The following is a 17,404-nucleotide window of genomic DNA, read 5'->3' as shown; positions in this document are numbered from 1 at the left end:
TTTTGCTTTATTTTTCTTCTCTTAATTAATTATATATTTTTAATGGTCGAATAAAATATTAATTATCATCGTAAATATAATTTATAAATATATGGTCCGAAGAACGTATGTCAACCCACATCGTAATCATCTTGACCAATGTGAAAACCAATTCTTAATTATTATTATTATTAGATTAAAATATCAACTTATTCTATGTATTGTTTAAAAATTTTGATTAATCCAGCTCGATTAGGGTTCGAGTTAGGTTATAACTTATTCGAGCTCGTTTGAGTATGAAAATTTTGTTTACTTCATCTAAATTAATTAAATTTGAGTTAAACAAAATGGATTTAATTTTAGGGTAGAATTATATTTTAATTTTATAATTATTTTTTTTATTATTCATTTTTCAACCATTTTTAAAATTTTAATGGAATATTTGAAAATAAATAAATAAATAAATAGTTTTTTAGTTTTTTTTTTAAATATTAATATTTTGGCGATAAAATTTGAAAAAAAAAAGTCATTTTTCGCATGGAAATTATTATTATTTAACCATTTTCCATAAAAATTAGTTTTAATAGACTAATTTAAAATTTATTGAAATTTAATAATATATATATGTATTTATTTATTTATTTATTTATTTATATTGGGCTATAAATTATATTGGGCCGAGTTCGAACCGGGACGACTAGTTCAGGTGATTTCATTGAAAGCCCTAAACCTCGCGGAGAGAAATCTTTGGATGGCTACGAGCAACAACCTCCATGGCTCTGGTACTCCTCTTCCTTCCATGTTTCCTTTTCGTGGTTTCATGAAGTGTTATGTGGTGTGGATTTTTCAGAATTGAGTAATCCTTTATGAACAAGGAGGCACGTTTATTGATTTTCTCTTTTTTACTTCCTTTTAATTTCCTGTTTGCTGTCATATTACCAGAAATGTATGATCGTGAACCGAATTCACATCAGCAGGTTATTTAAGATGGACGACTTTTCTTGTTCTTAGTTGCGCTATAATTGTCTCTTTGAGATGAACCTTCTATTGTTTGTTGAAGTCTAAGAAGCGTATTGAGGATTTCTAGTATTGAGATAAAGTTATGAATTCTCTGTGTGCTCATAAACGAGGGGAGAAAAGTAGTTTAATTCTGTATGTTCGTCTTTTGGTACTGGTAAAAATTTTCGGAATTTCATTGAGTGGTTAAGTCTGCATAAGTTGGAGGCATCAAAGATTTGCGATACTTGGAGGTGGGTGCTCGAAATAACTTACCTTAACCCTCTTTTTGAAAACTTTTTTTGTTTGCTATAATTGTATTCAGGCCTTCCGGATTATATAAACTATAATGTATAGTTTTGGTTTTTTTCTTCTTTCCCTAACTAGCTGCTTAAATTTCGTAAGTACATCCTGTTTACTGTCTTTGTTTTTTTTTACAATACCTTCTTATAAAGAGTTCCTTCAATTTTCAATGTTACATTAGTTAATTTCCAGACCTTTAGGGATTTTGTTTTGACCTTCTTAATTATGTTTTCAATCTGTTCTGAGATGTGGAATTTATATTTTGAAGATAATTTCTCTTATGAGTAAGATTATTTGAGTGAACGAAAGTCATTGTTCTCCTTGAAATACTGGAAAGAAGAGTCTTGCTGTTGATTAGCGCTTTATCGTCTTTTGTTGTCTTCTGGTTATCTTTATTTGCTGGACCGTGTTAAGTGTTTAATTTCCATTAATACTTTATACTCCTTATCTCACTCGTTATCAAAGCATTAGTTGATCCTCTTTTATCAATTATCGATTCATGTATAGTAACACTAAATGCGAGGTTTGCAGCTTTTCCTATTTTTCCTCAGAAGGTTGACTTTTTTCATATTATATGTCAGATTCTGTGAATGAAATGCTAATGGAATCGGCTAAAGAAGGATCTGGTCATATGAGTTCAGAGGGAAAGCCCAATGACACAGGTGAGCATAGGAAGCGGACTATAAGTCGTTTATTGTTTTAATTCTTTTCGTTGCTATACATTTCTTTATTTGCATGTTAATTTATTGATTAAGAGGTATAATGATATTCTTCTTTATTATGCTAGAAATAAAAGCGCGTGTCGATGCCATGTGGGAGCAAATGAATAAAGGGGTGTCTAGTAAAACACTAAAAGGTTTGTCAACCAAACGAAGTCCAGTGGTGAATAAAAACTCAAAGAAACCATCCAATGTAAAAAATCACATTCTGCTCTTTCATGATGATGCAGCTCAAAATTTAGGAAAAATATCTCTTACTTTTTCTCTCTCCATCTTCCCCGTGTCTAGAATTGGATTGCATATCTAGGTATGGCGTCAAAGAAGATTGAACCTCAAGAAAAAGATACATTATCAGAAGGACCCAAGGTTCTGCAGGACAGTTCTATGGATGATGCTAAGATGCTTGCTGCTACTGCTCTCTCAGCTGTTAGGGATGCTACAGCTACCATTTCTGGCAGGGGGAAAGTTGAGGTGCCAATACTTTCATATATATTTTTATCTGTTTTTCTACCCTTTTAGGCGTGTGATTATCTAGGCATTTGGTTTTCTATTGTTACAAGACATATAGAGCTGAAGATGGATTTATCTATGTATGTCATTTGGTCAGTTGTTTGAATAATTGTTTAGATAATTTCTTCGTTGTTGGTAATGAAGGAGAACTTCCTTCTGTAATGATGCATGGGTAGGTAAGAAACACCCTTCTACTTCCATCTCTCTCTCTCTCTCTCTCTCGTCCTCCCTCTCCTTCTCCCTCTGTCCTTTTTTTGGTGATTTTTCTACCAAAAAATGTTTTGGTCTTTGATGCGTGGGAATAAGAAACTCATTCTTGGAGAATGGGTGTGAGAAGAAACTTACGGAAGGAGGAAAAGAGATTGCAGTTGTACTTGACTTGATTGATGAGATGAATCAAGGAAAGATAAAAAAGATTAAAAAGTGGATCTGTCTAGAACATTCTTGGTTAAATTTTTGGTGAAGCTACTTTACTGAAGGGTAGAAACTTGCTAGAAACTGAAAATCCTTAAGAAGTAATTGTTTTGTTGTGGATACTACAATTGGGTGGCATTAATACCACATATTAGTTGGTTAAAAGGTGTCCCCTGTTGCTTTTAGGAAAAAAAAAAGAAGAAAAAGGGTCCTGTTGCCTTAACCTTTCTACTGCATTTTTTGCATACAGGCAGGGAAGGATCAAACGTACTTGTCTGTCTTTCTACGCTCTTATGGCAGAAAACGTTGGGATAATTCTATGTATTTTGGTGTTTCATAGCGGTTGGAAAAGTTCCCTAACGAGGGTAACATATATGATATAACCTTAACCTCGTAGTATAAAGCTCAAAGCCAAAGCTAAATTGTTATGGAGTGCCATTAGATCAATCATTGGGAGGATTTGATTTGAAAGAAATCAAATTAGAGAAGTTTGTAGAATGGATGGAGAATGAATACTACAAAATATCAAGCCTCTTCTTGGTGTGGCCTGTCTATTGTACTTTGTAACCATACCTCCAATATAATTAAATTTTACTTCGGGGTTTTTCTTTATACAATGAGATTGGTCAGGCTTACATTTTCCTTAGTTCTGATAGTTGGGTGCTACTTTGTACTCTCCTAATAGGGAGTCTCAACTTCACAAGTATCACCAGAAAGTTGTTTACTGCTCAAAAAGTAAATATATTAATGACCCTGGTGTTAATTTTGAAAGCTTGGCTTGATTATATGACTACCTAGCCCGTCTATGGATAATCGTTACGTGTTTCTTCTGGAATTTAGGACTATAATTGTTGTGGTATCCCCTTTTCTTTGGTTAATTACTAGTTTTGGTGGGGAGGAGAATCAAAAGGTACGAGTCAAGATTTTACGACTTCATGGGTGAAGTTCGGTAAGTCGGGGCTTGGGTGGGATGTATGGGAGAGTCCTCCAAGAGGCTGATGGTCCTGATGTTTGATAACTGTACTTGCTTTATGATATCATCTCTTATAAAACCGTAAAACAGCTAGTTTTGCATTGTTTATGTTGATGATCTGTTAGTTGAAGAACTCAAACCATTGTCCTTTTACTTTAACAGATTACAGAGATTAGGGACTTCGCAGGCCAAAATGTTGAAATTAAGAAGTTTGTAGATGCTGATTCAAAGGAAGCATACGAGAAGATGAAGGCACCTGCTACTTCAGCTGTTGATGCAATCCTGGAACAAATCAAGAAGAAACAAAAGCTTAGTGTTCTTGACAAGACAAAAAAGGACTGGGGAGAGTTCAAGGAAGAAACCAAGGGGTTGGAAGAGGACTTGGATGCTTACAAGAAGAGCTCAAACCAGTATCTCGATAAAGTTTCGTTCTTGCAGCGAGCCGATTACAGGGAGTTTGAACGAGAGAGGGATGCACGGTTGGCTCTGCAGGCCAGGAGGAGGCCTGATATGCGAGAGGAGCCATGATTAATAAACCATCAAGAGAAGCAAGCTCTGTGGAGAATGTGCCGTAAGTATTAAGGTTGTTCTTGAATTTCTTGTGCGTATCACTTCCAATAGGCAGTACAGTCGGCTCGGATGATTTGGAAGTGAGTAATGGTTCATTGTGTGCCCATAGCGTATTCTGATATCTGCCTGACAAAAACTGCAAATCATGCTTCGATGTAAATCTTGGTCTCCTACCATCAGAAAGATTTCTTGTAGCACTTATCTTTCTTCTGTTGTTGTGTACACGGTTGTTACTCAACGGATTAAGGCATCTTTACCAATATGAGCATAGCTTAGCCGGTATAAAGTATGTGTTATCAACAAAAAGATCAGAGGTTTGAATTTTTATCTCTCATATTATTGAGCTAAAGAAATGATATTTATTTACCATGCAAGGTAGAGATGTTTATTGAAGCTGTAGAATAGGGCTCGTAGAAACGGAGAATGATAATGAGGGAGGAAATGGAGAAAGATTTATCCTTGTTAGCTAGATAGGTCTTGTACTACCAGTTTGGAGGGAAGAGAATTAAAATAGAGGTCAAGGACGAGGAGTTCTCTTAAATTGATCTTACATATTCAAAATATTTTGTCTCATTCTTTGCATTTTCTCTCCCTTGAAAGGTCACTTTAATTTGAAATACGTACTTGCTCAAGACGTTTGATGAAAACCAAAAAACGTGTAAGCATGTTATGATTAAAGTATGTTATGCACATGAGAGATGGGAATGCATCAAAACTAAGTCTTTCTAGGCTATACTCCATGATCGTGAGTATCCAATTAGAGCCTTACTTTTACTCGTTTCGATCTCATTTATACGGATCCAAAAATAAATATATAAAGTAGACTTTATCGCTCCATATTAAACCATTTTTCAACTCAAACACGTACTTTTTAAATTTCAATACCATACTAAACAACTTCAGACTTAACAACTTAATTCTACACTCAAAACACCTTTTAACTATGTAACTGTGATTCCACGAGCTTTGAAATGTGTCATCTTTCCATCACGAGCTTTGAAACGTGTCATCTTTCTATCATTCTCTTCCCCAAAACACTAGCACAAATTACAAAGCCATTCTCCTTTTTCTCTACACGTGATATATCATTTATTAAATTACCATGAAAGATGCCTCAAACTTTGCTCAACCCAATTTCAAAAAGAGTAAAAGCCTCTTTTATTTCATCTCTCTCTCTCTCTCTCGCCAAATTACCAAAACACCCCCAACTTTTGTCACTTCTTCAAAAACATCCCTAATACCCTTTGCATTTCATAAACGATATCAAAAATTAATATTTTAGAGTAGAAATCTATTAGAACGTTGAATGAAGATCGAGATTAAGAGTACTATGCAGTGACTTGGACCAAAATCGAGACCCAATACACGTCATTCTGAGTCACGGTCACGCCCATTTCAAATCTCAATTTCCATCCAAATCTAACAAGTAGGACGGTAGTTATGAAACGGAGGTTCCTTTTGGGCCTTGACAGATGGAAGTTGGAGAACCAGGAGATTTGAAAAGAGCAGCCCGTGAGGAGGAAGGATTATAATTCCATAGAAGAATATACAGAATTGAAACCAAAACGTGAACACAAGGCATTTACCAGAAAAGCTAAGCAACAAAACAAGATATAATCACGAGACTCTTAACTCTGCCCCCTCTCTCTATATTACCTTTTCTTTCTCACTTTTTGCACTTTCCATTCTTTTTCACATCAATTTTCTTGTCTACAAACGCCTACACTCTGTACCCGCCCGCCATCTCGGCTTTGTTGTCGATGTTTCACCTACCCTTCTCGACTGATTTTGTGAGATCCCACAAGTTAGACACTAGCCATGTTCCAGTGAGGAAGCTCACCCCCGAAGAGGGTGGACATGAGCCAGTGTGCCAGCAAGGACGTTGGGCTCCAAAGGGAGATAGATGGGGGAGTCCCATGTCAATTGGTGAAAGGAACGAGTTCCAGCGAGGATGCTAAGCCCCCGAAGAAGGTGGATTGCCAGATCCCACATCGGTTGGAGAGGAGAACGAAACATTCTTTATAAGGGTGTGGAAACCGCTTGAAAGGAAAAGCCTAAAGATGACAAAATCTGCTTGCAGTGGACTTCGAGTGTTAAAGATTTTCTGAAACAACACTTTTGGTCCTTAAACTTTCATCAAAGTAATAACTTAGTCCTTTTACGTTTTAACCTGTAACAACTTAGTCTCGAACATTGCCCAGAGCTTTATTATGTAACAATTTGATCTCTATTCTTCAATCGACAATTTATCCGTCCTCATGCCACGACGAAGGGAGTGGAAGGAAAACGCTTTCAGTTCCAACAACCAACAAGGAGCACCTCAGTATATGATCGTACACAGTAACTAAGTATCCTATCACACCCAAGACCAACTTCAATTCACTAAACCAAGATTCATGTCGTATAGTGATTGTGAACTGACTAGAGCCATTCGCTGATGGTTAAGGTTAAATACAGTAGACTCCTCCTTTAAATGTACAAAGACTAAATTATTACCACCAAAAGTAGCGTAAGGACTAATTTGTTACTTTTACGACGTGGACCGACCAAAAGTGCTCAGAATCCAACAGAGCCTGAGATCTCTCTCTCAGGACCTGCCATGTTCATTCCATGCAAATGAACTGCAGCCATACAACCTATCATTTATAATTTACTTTTACTATAATACCCTCCCCTGCTCGTCGACACGTGTTCTCTTTCTACAGGTCAGTACTTTTCTTTCTTTCTATATATATAAAGCCTCTGTCCAGCCATAGCTTATGGTTCCATGGAGTTCAATAGGACTCTCATTGTAGTGGCTTGGATTACAGCCATTGTGTTGGTGCAAAACTGTAACAATATTCATGGAAGGTACCATTTTCATAAGGGACAAAGGACACAGAAGCCTGCTGAAGACCCTTGTTCTGATGCACCGCCGCCTTATTCACCACCGGAGGAGCCAGCTCCTTCTAGTCCAGCTGAGTCAGCATCTCCAAGTCCAGCTGAGTCAGCTCCTTCTAGTCCAGCTGAGTCAGCTCCTCCAAGTCCAGCTGAGTCAGCACCTCCAATTCCAGCTGAGCCAGCTCCTTCAACTCCAGCTGAGTCAGCTCCTTCAGTGCCAGCTGATCCTTACCCTGATGGTCCTGGAAACTCCACTGCTGACTGTGTGTTTGATGTCACTGATTTTGGAGCAGTTGGGGATGGTTGTGCTGATGACACTGCTGCCTTCAGGGAAGCATGGAAAGCAGCCTGTGCTGTAGAATCTGCCACTCTTTTAGTTCCTTTGGATCATTGCTTTAAAATTACTTCGACTATCTTCACCGGACCTTGCGAACCGGGACTCGTGTTTAAGGTTAGTAGTGTTACTTCAATTTTGAATCTTTGGGTCTGTTTGGAATGACTTTTTATGAATTTCGTAGGTGGATGGGACCCTGATGCCACCGGATGGACCGGAGTCATGGCTGAAAACGGACAGTCCGAGACAATGGCTTGTGTTTTACAGGTTGGATCAAATGACATTGACTGGAAGTGGAACCATTGAAGGGAATGGCCAGAAATGGTGGGAGTTGCCATGCAAACCACATAGGGTACCTAAATTGCATTTATTTCACTTCACTTTTTGTTTGCTCTTGAATATCTCTTTATTTACGTGAGATCCCACGTCGGGAGAGGACAAAATAGTCTTTATAAGGGGTGTGGAAACCTTTCCCTAGTAGACGTGTTTTAAATAATACAATATCTGTTGGTGGTGGGCTTGGGCTGTTACAAATGGTATCAGAGTCAGACACTGGGAGAAGTGCCAGCGAGGAGGCTGAGCTCCGAAGGAGGGTGAACACGAGACAGTGTGTCATCAAGGACGCTGGCCCCTAAGGGGGTGGATTGAAGGGTCCCACATCGATTGGAGAAGGTTTCCACACCCTTATAAGCAATGCTTCGTTCCCCTCTCCAACCGATGTGGGATTTCACAATCCACCCCCTTTGGGGGCCCAGCATCCTCACTGGCACACCACCCGGTATCTGGCTCTCATACCATTTGTAATAGCCCAAGCCTTGGCGAACAGATATTGTGATGTCCCACATTAGTTGGGGAGAACAAACCACCATTTATAAGGGTGTGGAAACTTTCCCCTAGTAGACGCGTTTTAAAGCCTTGAGGAGAAGCCCGAAAAGAAAAGCCCAAAGAGGACAATATCTGCTAGCGGTGGATCTGGGCCATTACAAATGGTATCAGAGCTAGACACCGAACGATGTGCCAGCCTTCTCGCTGTTCCTTGAAAGGGGGTAGACACGAAGCGGTGTGCCAGTAAGGACGCTGGGCCCCAAAGGGGGGTGGATTTGGGGGCGGTCCCACATCGATTGGAAGAAGGAAAGAGTGCCCGCGAGGACGCTGGTCCCGAAGGGGGTGGATTGTGATGTCCCACATTGGCTGAGGAGGAGAATAAACCACCATCTAGAAAGGTGTGAAAACCTTCCCCTAGTAGACGTGTTTTAAAGTCTTGAGGAGAAGCCCGAAAGGGAAAGCCAAAGAGGACAATATCTGCTAGCGGTGGATCTGGACCGTTACAGATATTGTCCGCTTTGGCCTGTTACATATCGTCGTGAGCTTCACGGTTTTAAAACGCATCTACTAGGAAGAGGGAAACAAAACATTCTTTATAAGGGTGAGGGGAACGAAACATTCCTTATAAGGGTGTGGAAACAAGGTTTTAAAAACCTTTAAGAAAAGTTCAAAGAAACAATATCTACTAGCGGTGGGTTTGGACCGTAACGACTTAACTGTTCCTTGCAGGGTCCAAACGGGTCGACTCTCCCCGGACCATGTGACAGCCCTGCGGTGAGAATACAAAAAGCACATTTTCAATCTTCATCCAATACATATGAACCACAAAGGGTGACTCAATTCTGACATCATTTGGGTTTTTCAGCTGATAAGATTCTTCATGAGCACCAATTTGGCAGTGAATGGATTGAGAATCCAAAACAGTCCACAGTTCCACATAAAATTTGATGGCTGTGAAGATGTTCTTATAGAAAAGCTATCAATATCTTCCCCAAAGCTCAGTCCCAACACTGATGGCATCCACATACAGGATACCAAAGGGGTTGGAATATACAACTCCATCATATCCAATGGTATCAAACTCTGAATCAATGCCTTACTCTTTTCAACTATCAACCTTTTTTTGCTGATATGGTTTGAAAACATAGGTGATGACTGCATTTCAATTGGGCCTGGCTGTACCAATGTGGACATTGAAGGCGTCACTTGTGGGCCGAGTCATGGAATTAGGTACCAACTGTAACCGCTCAAACCTACCGATAGCAGATATTGTTTTCTTTAGGTTTTCCCTTTCGGGCTTCACCTCAAGATTTTAAAACTTGTTTGTTAGGGAGAGGTTTTCATGCCCTTATAAGGAATGTTTCGTTCCCCTCTCCAACTGACGTGGGATCTCACAATCCACCCTCTTGGGAGCCTAGCGTCCTCGCTAGCACATCGCACGGTATTTGGCTCTTATATCATTTGTAACAGCTCAAGCCCACCACTAGCGTATATTGTCCTTTTGGTTTTCCCTTTTGGACTTCCCCTCAAGGTTTTAAAACGCATATGTTAGGGAGAGGTTTCTACACCCTTACAAGAAATGTTTCGTTCCTCTCTCCAACCGATTGTGAGATCTCACATCGGTTGGAGAAGGGAACGAAACATTCCTTATAAAGGTATGGAAACCTCTCCCTAGTAGACACCTTCTAAAACCATGAGGCTGAAGGCGATACGTAACAGCCCTAAGCGGACAATATACGCTAGTGGTGGGCTTGAGCTGTTACAAATGATATAAGAGTCAAATACCGTGCGATGTGCTAGCGAGGACGCTGGCCCCCCAAGAGGGGTGGATTCTGAGATCCCACATCGGATGGAGAGGGGAACAAAACATTCCTCATAAGGGTGTGAAAACCTCTTCTTAGTAGACGCATTTTAAAACCTCAAATGGAAGCCTAAAAGGAAAAGGACAATATCTACTAGCAGTGGGCTTCGGCGGTTACAAACCAACCATGTCAATCTCCACTTCTTCATCTTAACACAATCAAACATAGAGTAACTAATGGTTGTATGTTTGGTTTTGGAAAAGAGCAGCATAGGGAGCCTGGGAGTCCACAATTCCAAGGCATGTGTATCCAACATAACAGTAAGAAACGCAGTGATTAGAGAATCAGACAACGGTGTAAGGATCAAGACATGGCAAGGAGGGTCGGGCTCAGTGAGCGACATCTCGTTCGAGAACATACAAATGGAGAATGTTAGGAACTGCATCATAGTAGACCAATACTACTGCTTAACAAAGGATTGTCTGAACCAGACATCAGCTGTGTTTGTGAACCAGGTATTGTACAAGAACATCAAAGGAACATACGACATGAGGAACACTCCAATTCACTTTGCTTGCAGTGACACAGTGGCCTGCACAAACATTACCATGTCTGAAGTAGAGTTGCTGCCACATGAAGGCGAGCTGGTGGAAGATCCTTTTTGTTGGAATGCATTTGGGATTCAGAAGACATTGACCATTCCTCCCATTGATTGCTTGCAAGAGGGTGAGCCTCAGAATGTTGCAGAGACCCCTGAATATAGCTGCTAAAGAGTGCCACAGCAGAGCCAGGCAAGAGCCATTTTGAGCAAATGGGTCTTGTTTATTGTGGCTTAGGCTCCAGGTTCATCCCTTTCTGGGTTTGTTTTTAAGCTTCCCATATTGAGTGATGTGATGCCCTGTTGTAGAATGTAGAATAAAGATCGAGTCTTTCTCTTGTTGAGATGTATAAGTGAGTTAAGGGACTGAATGTCTATAAGCAACCAATAGAATATAGTCTGATATTGGGCTGTGAATTTGATATCATTATCATTAGAACACGCAGATGAGGCGGACAAGGTCGCTTCCTTGTTTGTTTCCATGGTACATAACACCCTGCAAAATATGGATCATCGAAACGGTGAAATCTCACATCGATTGGAGATGAGAGTGAAGACGCTGGATTTCAAAAGGGTAGGTTGTGAGATCCCACATCGGTTAGAGAGGAGAACGAAACAATTTTTATAAAGGTGTAAAAACCTCTAAAGAGAAGATTCCTTTGGTAGTTCAACTTCAAAACAAATTTTCACAACATTATATTTGAGATGTATGGGGAAATGATGAAGCGGCTGATAATACATTTGGAAATTTCAATTGCTTTAGTAAAACATCAACATGCCACAAAGAAGAAACCCAGCAAACCACCACCAACTACTACATCACAACATTGGCCAAATAAACGAAAACAATCGCGATAATAGCGTCTAAGGCCGCCCGAAATTTTCCAGTATACCGTTTCGACTATTTCCATCAGTTTTGTTGAGCCCCATTTTTGAGAACTGCATCTTCTTTGCAAAGCTGCAGAGCTTTAGGATCGAGCGGAATGGTTCCAACCGTCAAAACATCAGAAGGTTCAGTGTTATATCCATTAACTTCGATTGGCATTGAGCCTACAGTGACAACTTCAGCGTGCTTGGAGTTTGCATCACTCGCAGCACCTGGTGTGGCACCCTCCAAAGGCTTCTCAGCCACTTTCTGGCCAATTTCAAGTGATTCCATCTTCAGAGTCGACGAAACATCAACTTTTTCGTCATCATCATGCTTGGGGGGATTTTCCTTCACTACTACAGCACCAGTATTGCCAGGATTTGAGTAGACCTGCTGCTCAGCTCTCGAGGCTACACTCCATTCCAACACCCTCGAACCATCGTTGGTCTTGTTGAGGTTCTTATCGTCTCTCAAAGGCAGCTCAATAACACAACTTAGCTGTCGACTATGATCTAATGCAGGTACAAAATATGGGCGCTCAAGCCTTCTAATAACCAACCTCGCTTTCTCCTCCTGCATGATCTTCTGACGGTTTTCATAATAAATGAAGTCGTCGAGTAAAGAGGTCTTTACTGTATGACTCTTGAATAATTTTAGCATCTCCAGACCTTTTTTAAACGGTATCTGCAAAAGAAAATATAATTAGTTAACATATTGTTTGAAAGAAGTTAGAACCAATTTGACTGTTGGAAAACAAGTACTGGCACTTAGTTACGCTACTAACTAGATAGTAAATCAATTCTAGAGTAGGACGCCAATCAAATCAAATTATCAAGGAACACAACATCAATCTTCCAAAATATTGGCACTTCACTCCTCTACTAACAGTTTCGGCATCAAAAAAGAACACCAAGTAGTAAGGCTATGCCTTCCATAAACGCTTCAATAGAATCACATCCACAAGAAGTTCGATCAATTCACAAGACTTATGAATGCAAATGTAACCTATCAGAGGGTGGCAAGATATCCAAATTACTCCTAAACAGAACATAAGAACATGGATGGTCTGCCGCCGAATTAATCGAAGAAATATTTTCTACAAATAAAGATACTACTGGACTGGATAGAAAATAACAAATCTACCTACCTCTTGAGTATCTCTGCTATTAGTAACAGGTTTGTTCTCATTATTCTCCAAAATGACATGCCTAAAGTAGTTGTTTGGCACATCTTTGATAATGTGCCACTTAACAGGGAAGCTTCCATTCCATTTATCCTGCTGCCAGAAATCCATATCCCTGTTGAAGTCCACAGGGCCAACCATCTCTGCTACACCACAGAACTGACCACTAGCATTGACCTATATAGAAAGAAATTAAATCAAAAACCTCAAAGGAAAAAAGAATATTTAATATCACAAAATCTGAAAAGAAACAATGAACTTACAGAGAAAAAAAGGAATACAGGACAGCTTCTTGATTTTGCTGAAACTATTCTCTGTGCATCTTCGTATGCAAAATTCAGTTTCTTATTCCCATTGGGAGTAGACGACCAAACATTATACTTAATGCTCTTGTGAACATCATCCTCACTGTAAGATTTTATTACAAAAAATTTTGCATCCGCATATTCAATAGGAAAATCATCCTTATTATATTGATCTGTGTAGATAATAATGTTTCCATCTGCATTACCATCTCCAGCCTTGGTTGTGTAGGCCTTCAAAACCAGTTGGGTTTTAGATCTGCTGATTCTAGGACCTCGATTCTGCTCACTTAAAGCATCTGGATTAGCATTTGCACTATCCAGAACTCTACCAACTTGAACCTTAGGCTGATGTTTAGGGATCACAGCCTGTCCATGAGCACTTGATCGAAAGTCAGAAAAGGCATTATTGATAGGACGTGGTACTCTCAATTGACTATGTTGAGACACAACCTTTCCATTTGAAATGTCATCTACTGGTTGAAGTGAACCATAAGCACCCCTACCCTGTAAGCTCAAATTTCAAAATCCCAAAAAGTTCCATTAGTCACTGAAAGTTAAAAGAAATTTGCACATGCACACAACATCTACTGTGTAAAACTAATTGAATAGATCATCTCAACCATACTCGCTGCGCAACAATAAACAAATCAAACCATAAGAAACAGCATGGACCATGAAAATTCCTTCCAAGCAAGTACAAAAAAAATTACCTACAATACAAGAAAAACATTTGAACTTACCTGAAAAACACGTGATGAAACTGATCCAGCATGACTACCAGCAGAAATGCTACCAAGTGTTGAACTTTGCTTACTTGGACCAACATTTGCTCTTGGCACTTCTGATAACCTTGCAAAAGAATTTCTCTGGTCTACAGCAGGTTTGGAGGGGTTACTAGAATAGCTTCCAGAACTCTCGTTTTTTTGTATTCTTCCATTTCCATTCGATCTATTGATTGAAGGGTCAATCAAGCCGATGGAACTATTGGGGACAATATCTGGCTGGACAATAACAGGGACATAAGCAGGAGAAGACACGGAGCTGTCGTAAGAAGGAATGGTGTAATATTGTTGGGCCCCTAGATATGAACCATCTGGTCCTATCACAGCACCATGTATGTAAGGATTATACGGGTTGTATTGAGACTGTGCATATCCATAGCTTGGCGTATAATATACATAAGATGAATTCTCATTTTGAGCACCCTGGAACAAGAGAGAAAATAAGGCCATAAAAAACAAAGTTTAAGTTGGGGTGCTCAAGCAAGAAAATATAAAATGCAAATATCTATTACTCACTGCGTATTGGATATCTGGACCATCTAAACCAAAAATCCGAGAATGGTCCTCCCATTCGCCAGGTGATTCAAATCCTATAACAGTCAAGACACAAGTAAGTCATCATAACATCATTTAAATTGCTACTTCATATGTTCGTGAAGATTACCTGTACAGTAATAACCATAATTGGCGGCAGTAGGATAATAAACACCCTGATCAAAAATAAACTCAGGGGTGGCTCCTTCACTGTACATGTTTCACTTGGCTCAAGAAACAGATTTATCAAATATTGATCGATTCAATGCCTTCGAAGTGAAGTCAAGATTGAGAGAATCTACAGAACATCTGAACCCAACGCGAGGCCCAAAAAGAGAAGAAAAGATAAAAAAAATTAGAAGTTGTACTCAAACAGAATTATTCAAGATAAGCAGAAAATAAAACATATTGAGCATTCCAAATCCAAAGTACGGAAACAAGGAAGCAATAAGGTTATGTGATGTCCCACATTGGTTGGGGAGGAGAACAAATCACCATTTATAAGGGTGTGAAAACCTTCCCCTAGCAAACGCGTTTTAAAGCCTTGAGGGAAAGCCCGAAAGGGAAAGCCCGAAAGGGAAAGCCCAAAGAGGACAATATCTGCTAGCGGTGGATCTGGGTCGTTACAGGTTATTTCCGAGCAATTAAATGACAGACTCCGTATAAAGGATTTCTGACTTCGTACAATCAAGAACCGGACTCCAATGAAGCAAGTTTTAACGGATGGTCTAAAAAAACAAATGGTCTTATTAACTTTAAAAACCCCCACTAAAATGAAAATAAACTACTTCCCTGATGGCAAATAACAAAGAAACTGAAATGAATGACTTCTTCTAACAACCTACAAGCTAAGGTTAGCAATTACGGGGAAGAAGGCAGCAGCAAGTCAGAGCCACTATTTAGTTGACTAAACGGCCAGATAAAAGACTCATCCTTGACTCAAGTCCCTGAACATCAAAACTTACCGAGAAGTAAAAGTAATTAATAGTAAAATACTGGAATCTAAGTCAAACATCCACTTTCTCATCCAATACCTCGAGAAACACAATCAAGTAAAACAAAAGAAACCAACAACGAAAGCCCAATTGAATATGACAAGAACACAGCTCAAAATCAAAACACATCCAGTAAAGTTACTTTCCAAGGAAATTTCCACCATAAGGAATCAACAGAACAAGAAAATTCAAACTCCCAATTAGTAATCGCGTAAAGAAACATTCAAAAACAGAATCAGGCAAGGAAAACGAAAGATGATAGAAATTAGAAAAGGAAGAGAAAGGAGCGATTACAGAGAAGTAAAGAGCAGGGGAGAGAGTGAAATAGTACCAGAGAAAAGGTAATTGGAGCCATGAAAAAGCCCTACAGCGGTGGAGACAGAGATTGAGATTGAGAATTAAGAAGAAACGGGCCGGGGTTTCTGCAACATGGGAAGGGATGAAGAAGAAACCCTAACCGCGAGGGGAGGAAGAGGAAGAGGAAGAGGAAGAAGAAGAAGAAGGAAGGAAGGAGAAAGAGATGGAAAAAGGGGGGAATTTGGGAGGGGGCGGTATTTTGCGTGTGTAAAGAAAGAGGAGATTCCAAGGCTCTACGCAGCGTATCCCTTGTTTGACTAAAATACCCCTAATGACTTTTTGAATTACAATTTTGCCACTAGTGAACCCAATGGACTGGACTAGGCCTACGTGGCTGATCATTACAATTTTTGAAATTACACTGGTTGACTAAAATACCCCTAATGACTTTTTGAAATTAAAATTTTGCCACTAATGAACCCAATGGGCTGGACTAAGGCTCTACGTGGCAGATCATCAGAGTTCTTTGAAATTACATGGTTGACGATAATACCCCTAATGACCTTTCGGAATTACGATTTTGCCACTATTATAGCCAATATGCTGAACTCGGTCTACGTGGCAGATCTTACAATTTTTGAGATTACAATGGTTGACTAAAATACTACTAATGACTTTTTGAAATTACAATTATACCACTAATAAACCCAATGGGCTGGACTAGGTCTACGTGGCAGATCAATGCAATTCTTTGAAATTACTGTGGTTGACGATAATACCCCTAATGACTTTTTGACATTACAGCTTTGCCACTAAAAAAACGAATGGGCTGGACTAAGGTCTACGTGGCAGGCCACTACAATTTTTTGAAATTACAATGGTTGACTAAAATACCCCTAATGACCTTTTGAAATTACAACTTTGCCACTAGTCTACGTGGCAGATTTTACAATTTTTTAAATTACAATGGTTGACTAAAATACCCTAATGACTTTTTGAAAGGACAATTTTATCACTAATAAACCCAATGCTAGACAAAGTCTACGTGGCAGATCCTTTCGATTTTTTAAATACTTTGTTGAGTATCATTAATACCCAATGGGCTGGACTCGGTCTACGTGGCAGATCATAAGAAATTTTTGAAATTACAGTGGTCGACGAAAATACCCCTATGACATTTTGAAATGACAATTTTGCCCCTAATAAACCCAATGGGCTGGACTCGGTCTACGTGGCAGATCGTTATTGGCTAGGAAAAGTATTGGATGTTATAACACGAGAAACTTCCGAACCACACCATCTTGTCTTGTTCAGCAAGTAAATGAATTCTTTCCAGTACATGATGACACGTGTCACCTTCCAATCAACTATTTGACATAAATTTAAAATATCTTGAAACAAAGTTTTTATACTTTCCATACATTCTACTTTTAAAATATCTAAATATATTTTATTATCGAATTGATTAAAGTATGACCATATAAAATTAAAAATATTTATAAAAAAATCTCAACGGATAAATATGGAATGAGGTACG

General features: G+C 39.2%; 3 protein-coding genes across 7 annotated transcripts; 2 read left to right on the top strand and 1 right to left on the bottom strand.

Annotated features, from left to right (window-relative positions):
* Window positions 1-670: 670 nt before the first annotated feature.
* Window positions 671-4,830, top strand: LOC111460409 (craniofacial development protein 1). 3 transcript variants are annotated; one of them, XM_023103658.1, is made up of 5 exons: window positions 671-761; window positions 1,860-1,940; window positions 2,066-2,190; window positions 2,286-2,468; window positions 4,057-4,830. In XM_023103658.1, the coding sequence occupies exons 1-5, from the start codon at window positions 731-733 to the stop codon at window positions 4,420-4,422; spliced, it is 786 nt and encodes a 261-aa protein (XP_022959426.1). In that variant the 5' UTR covers window positions 671-730; the 3' UTR covers window positions 4,423-4,830. The 3 variants fall into 3 exon arrangements, with proteins under 3 accessions (XP_022959426.1, XP_022959427.1, XP_022959428.1); XM_023103659.1 differs by having other exon boundaries at window positions 750-857; XM_023103660.1 differs by lacking the exon at window positions 671-761 and adding an exon at window positions 817-956.
* Window positions 4,831-7,203: 2,373 nt separating this feature from the next.
* On the top strand, window positions 7,204-11,381 carry LOC111459994 (polygalacturonase At1g48100-like). The gene is made up of 6 exons (XM_023103073.1): window positions 7,204-7,795; window positions 7,863-8,030; window positions 9,233-9,277; window positions 9,369-9,576; window positions 9,652-9,733; window positions 10,574-11,381. The coding sequence occupies exons 1-6, from the start codon at window positions 7,232-7,234 to the stop codon at window positions 11,073-11,075; spliced, it is 1,569 nt and encodes a 522-aa protein (XP_022958841.1). The 5' UTR covers window positions 7,204-7,231; the 3' UTR covers window positions 11,076-11,381.
* A 185-nt stretch (window positions 11,382-11,566) lies between these two features.
* LOC111460233 lies at window positions 11,567-16,109 on the bottom strand. Of its 3 annotated transcripts, none has more exons than XM_023103392.1 (7): window positions 15,902-16,109; window positions 14,706-14,902; window positions 14,558-14,631; window positions 14,000-14,464; window positions 13,218-13,763; window positions 12,919-13,131; window positions 11,567-12,455 (listed from the first exon to the last, which is right to left on the bottom strand). In XM_023103392.1, exons 2-7 carry the CDS (start codon window positions 14,791-14,793, stop codon window positions 11,814-11,816), a joined length of 2,028 nt encoding a protein of 675 aa, XP_022959160.1. In that variant the 5' UTR covers window positions 14,794-14,902; window positions 15,902-16,109; the 3' UTR covers window positions 11,567-11,813. The 3 variants fall into 3 exon arrangements, with proteins under 3 accessions (XP_022959160.1, XP_022959158.1, XP_022959159.1); XM_023103390.1 differs by having other exon boundaries at window positions 14,706-14,884; XM_023103391.1 differs by having other exon boundaries at window positions 14,706-14,873.
* Between the last annotated feature and the right edge of the window lie 1,295 nt (window positions 16,110-17,404).

The sequence above is a fragment of the Cucurbita moschata genome, unplaced genomic scaffold (genome assembly GCF_002738365.1).
Source record: "Cucurbita moschata cultivar Rifu unplaced genomic scaffold, Cmos_1.0 Cmo_Scf00023, whole genome shotgun sequence".
In the NCBI taxonomy this organism is placed as follows: Eukaryota; Viridiplantae; Streptophyta; class Magnoliopsida; order Cucurbitales; family Cucurbitaceae; genus Cucurbita; species Cucurbita moschata.
This window is presented reverse-complemented; position numbering and strand designations above follow the sequence as displayed.

Coding starts and splice junctions, on each gene's coding strand:
- LOC111460409 (XM_023103658.1), top strand. CDS start 731: ATGGCTACGAGCAACAACCTCCATGGCTCTG. Junction 762..1,859: donor CAACAACCTCCATGGCTCTG/GTACTCCTCTTC, acceptor ATTATATGTCAG/ATTCTGTGAATGAAATGCTA. Junction 2,469..4,056: donor CTGGCAGGGGGAAAGTTGAG/GTGCCAATACTT, acceptor TTACTTTAACAG/ATTACAGAGATTAGGGACTT.
- LOC111459994 (XM_023103073.1), top strand. CDS start 7,232: ATGGAGTTCAATAGGACTCTCATTGTAGTGGCTTGGATTACAGCCATT. Junction 9,278..9,368: donor GACCATGTGACAGCCCTGCG/GTGAGAATACAA, acceptor TGGGTTTTTCAG/CTGATAAGATTCTTCATGAG. Junction 9,734..10,573: donor GGGCCGAGTCATGGAATTAG/GTACCAACTGTA, acceptor GGAAAAGAGCAG/CATAGGGAGCCTGGGAGTCC.
- LOC111460233 (XM_023103392.1), bottom strand. CDS start 14,793: ATGTACAGTGAAGGAGCCACCCCTGAGTTTATTTTTGATCAGGGTGTT. Junction 14,632..14,705: donor TTATGGTTATTACTGTACAG/GTAATCTTCACG, acceptor TGACTGTTATAG/GATTTGAATCACCTGGCGAA. Junction 12,456..12,918: donor ATAGCAGAGATACTCAAGAG/GTAGGTAGATTT, acceptor TTTCTTTTGCAG/ATACCGTTTAAAAAAGGTCT.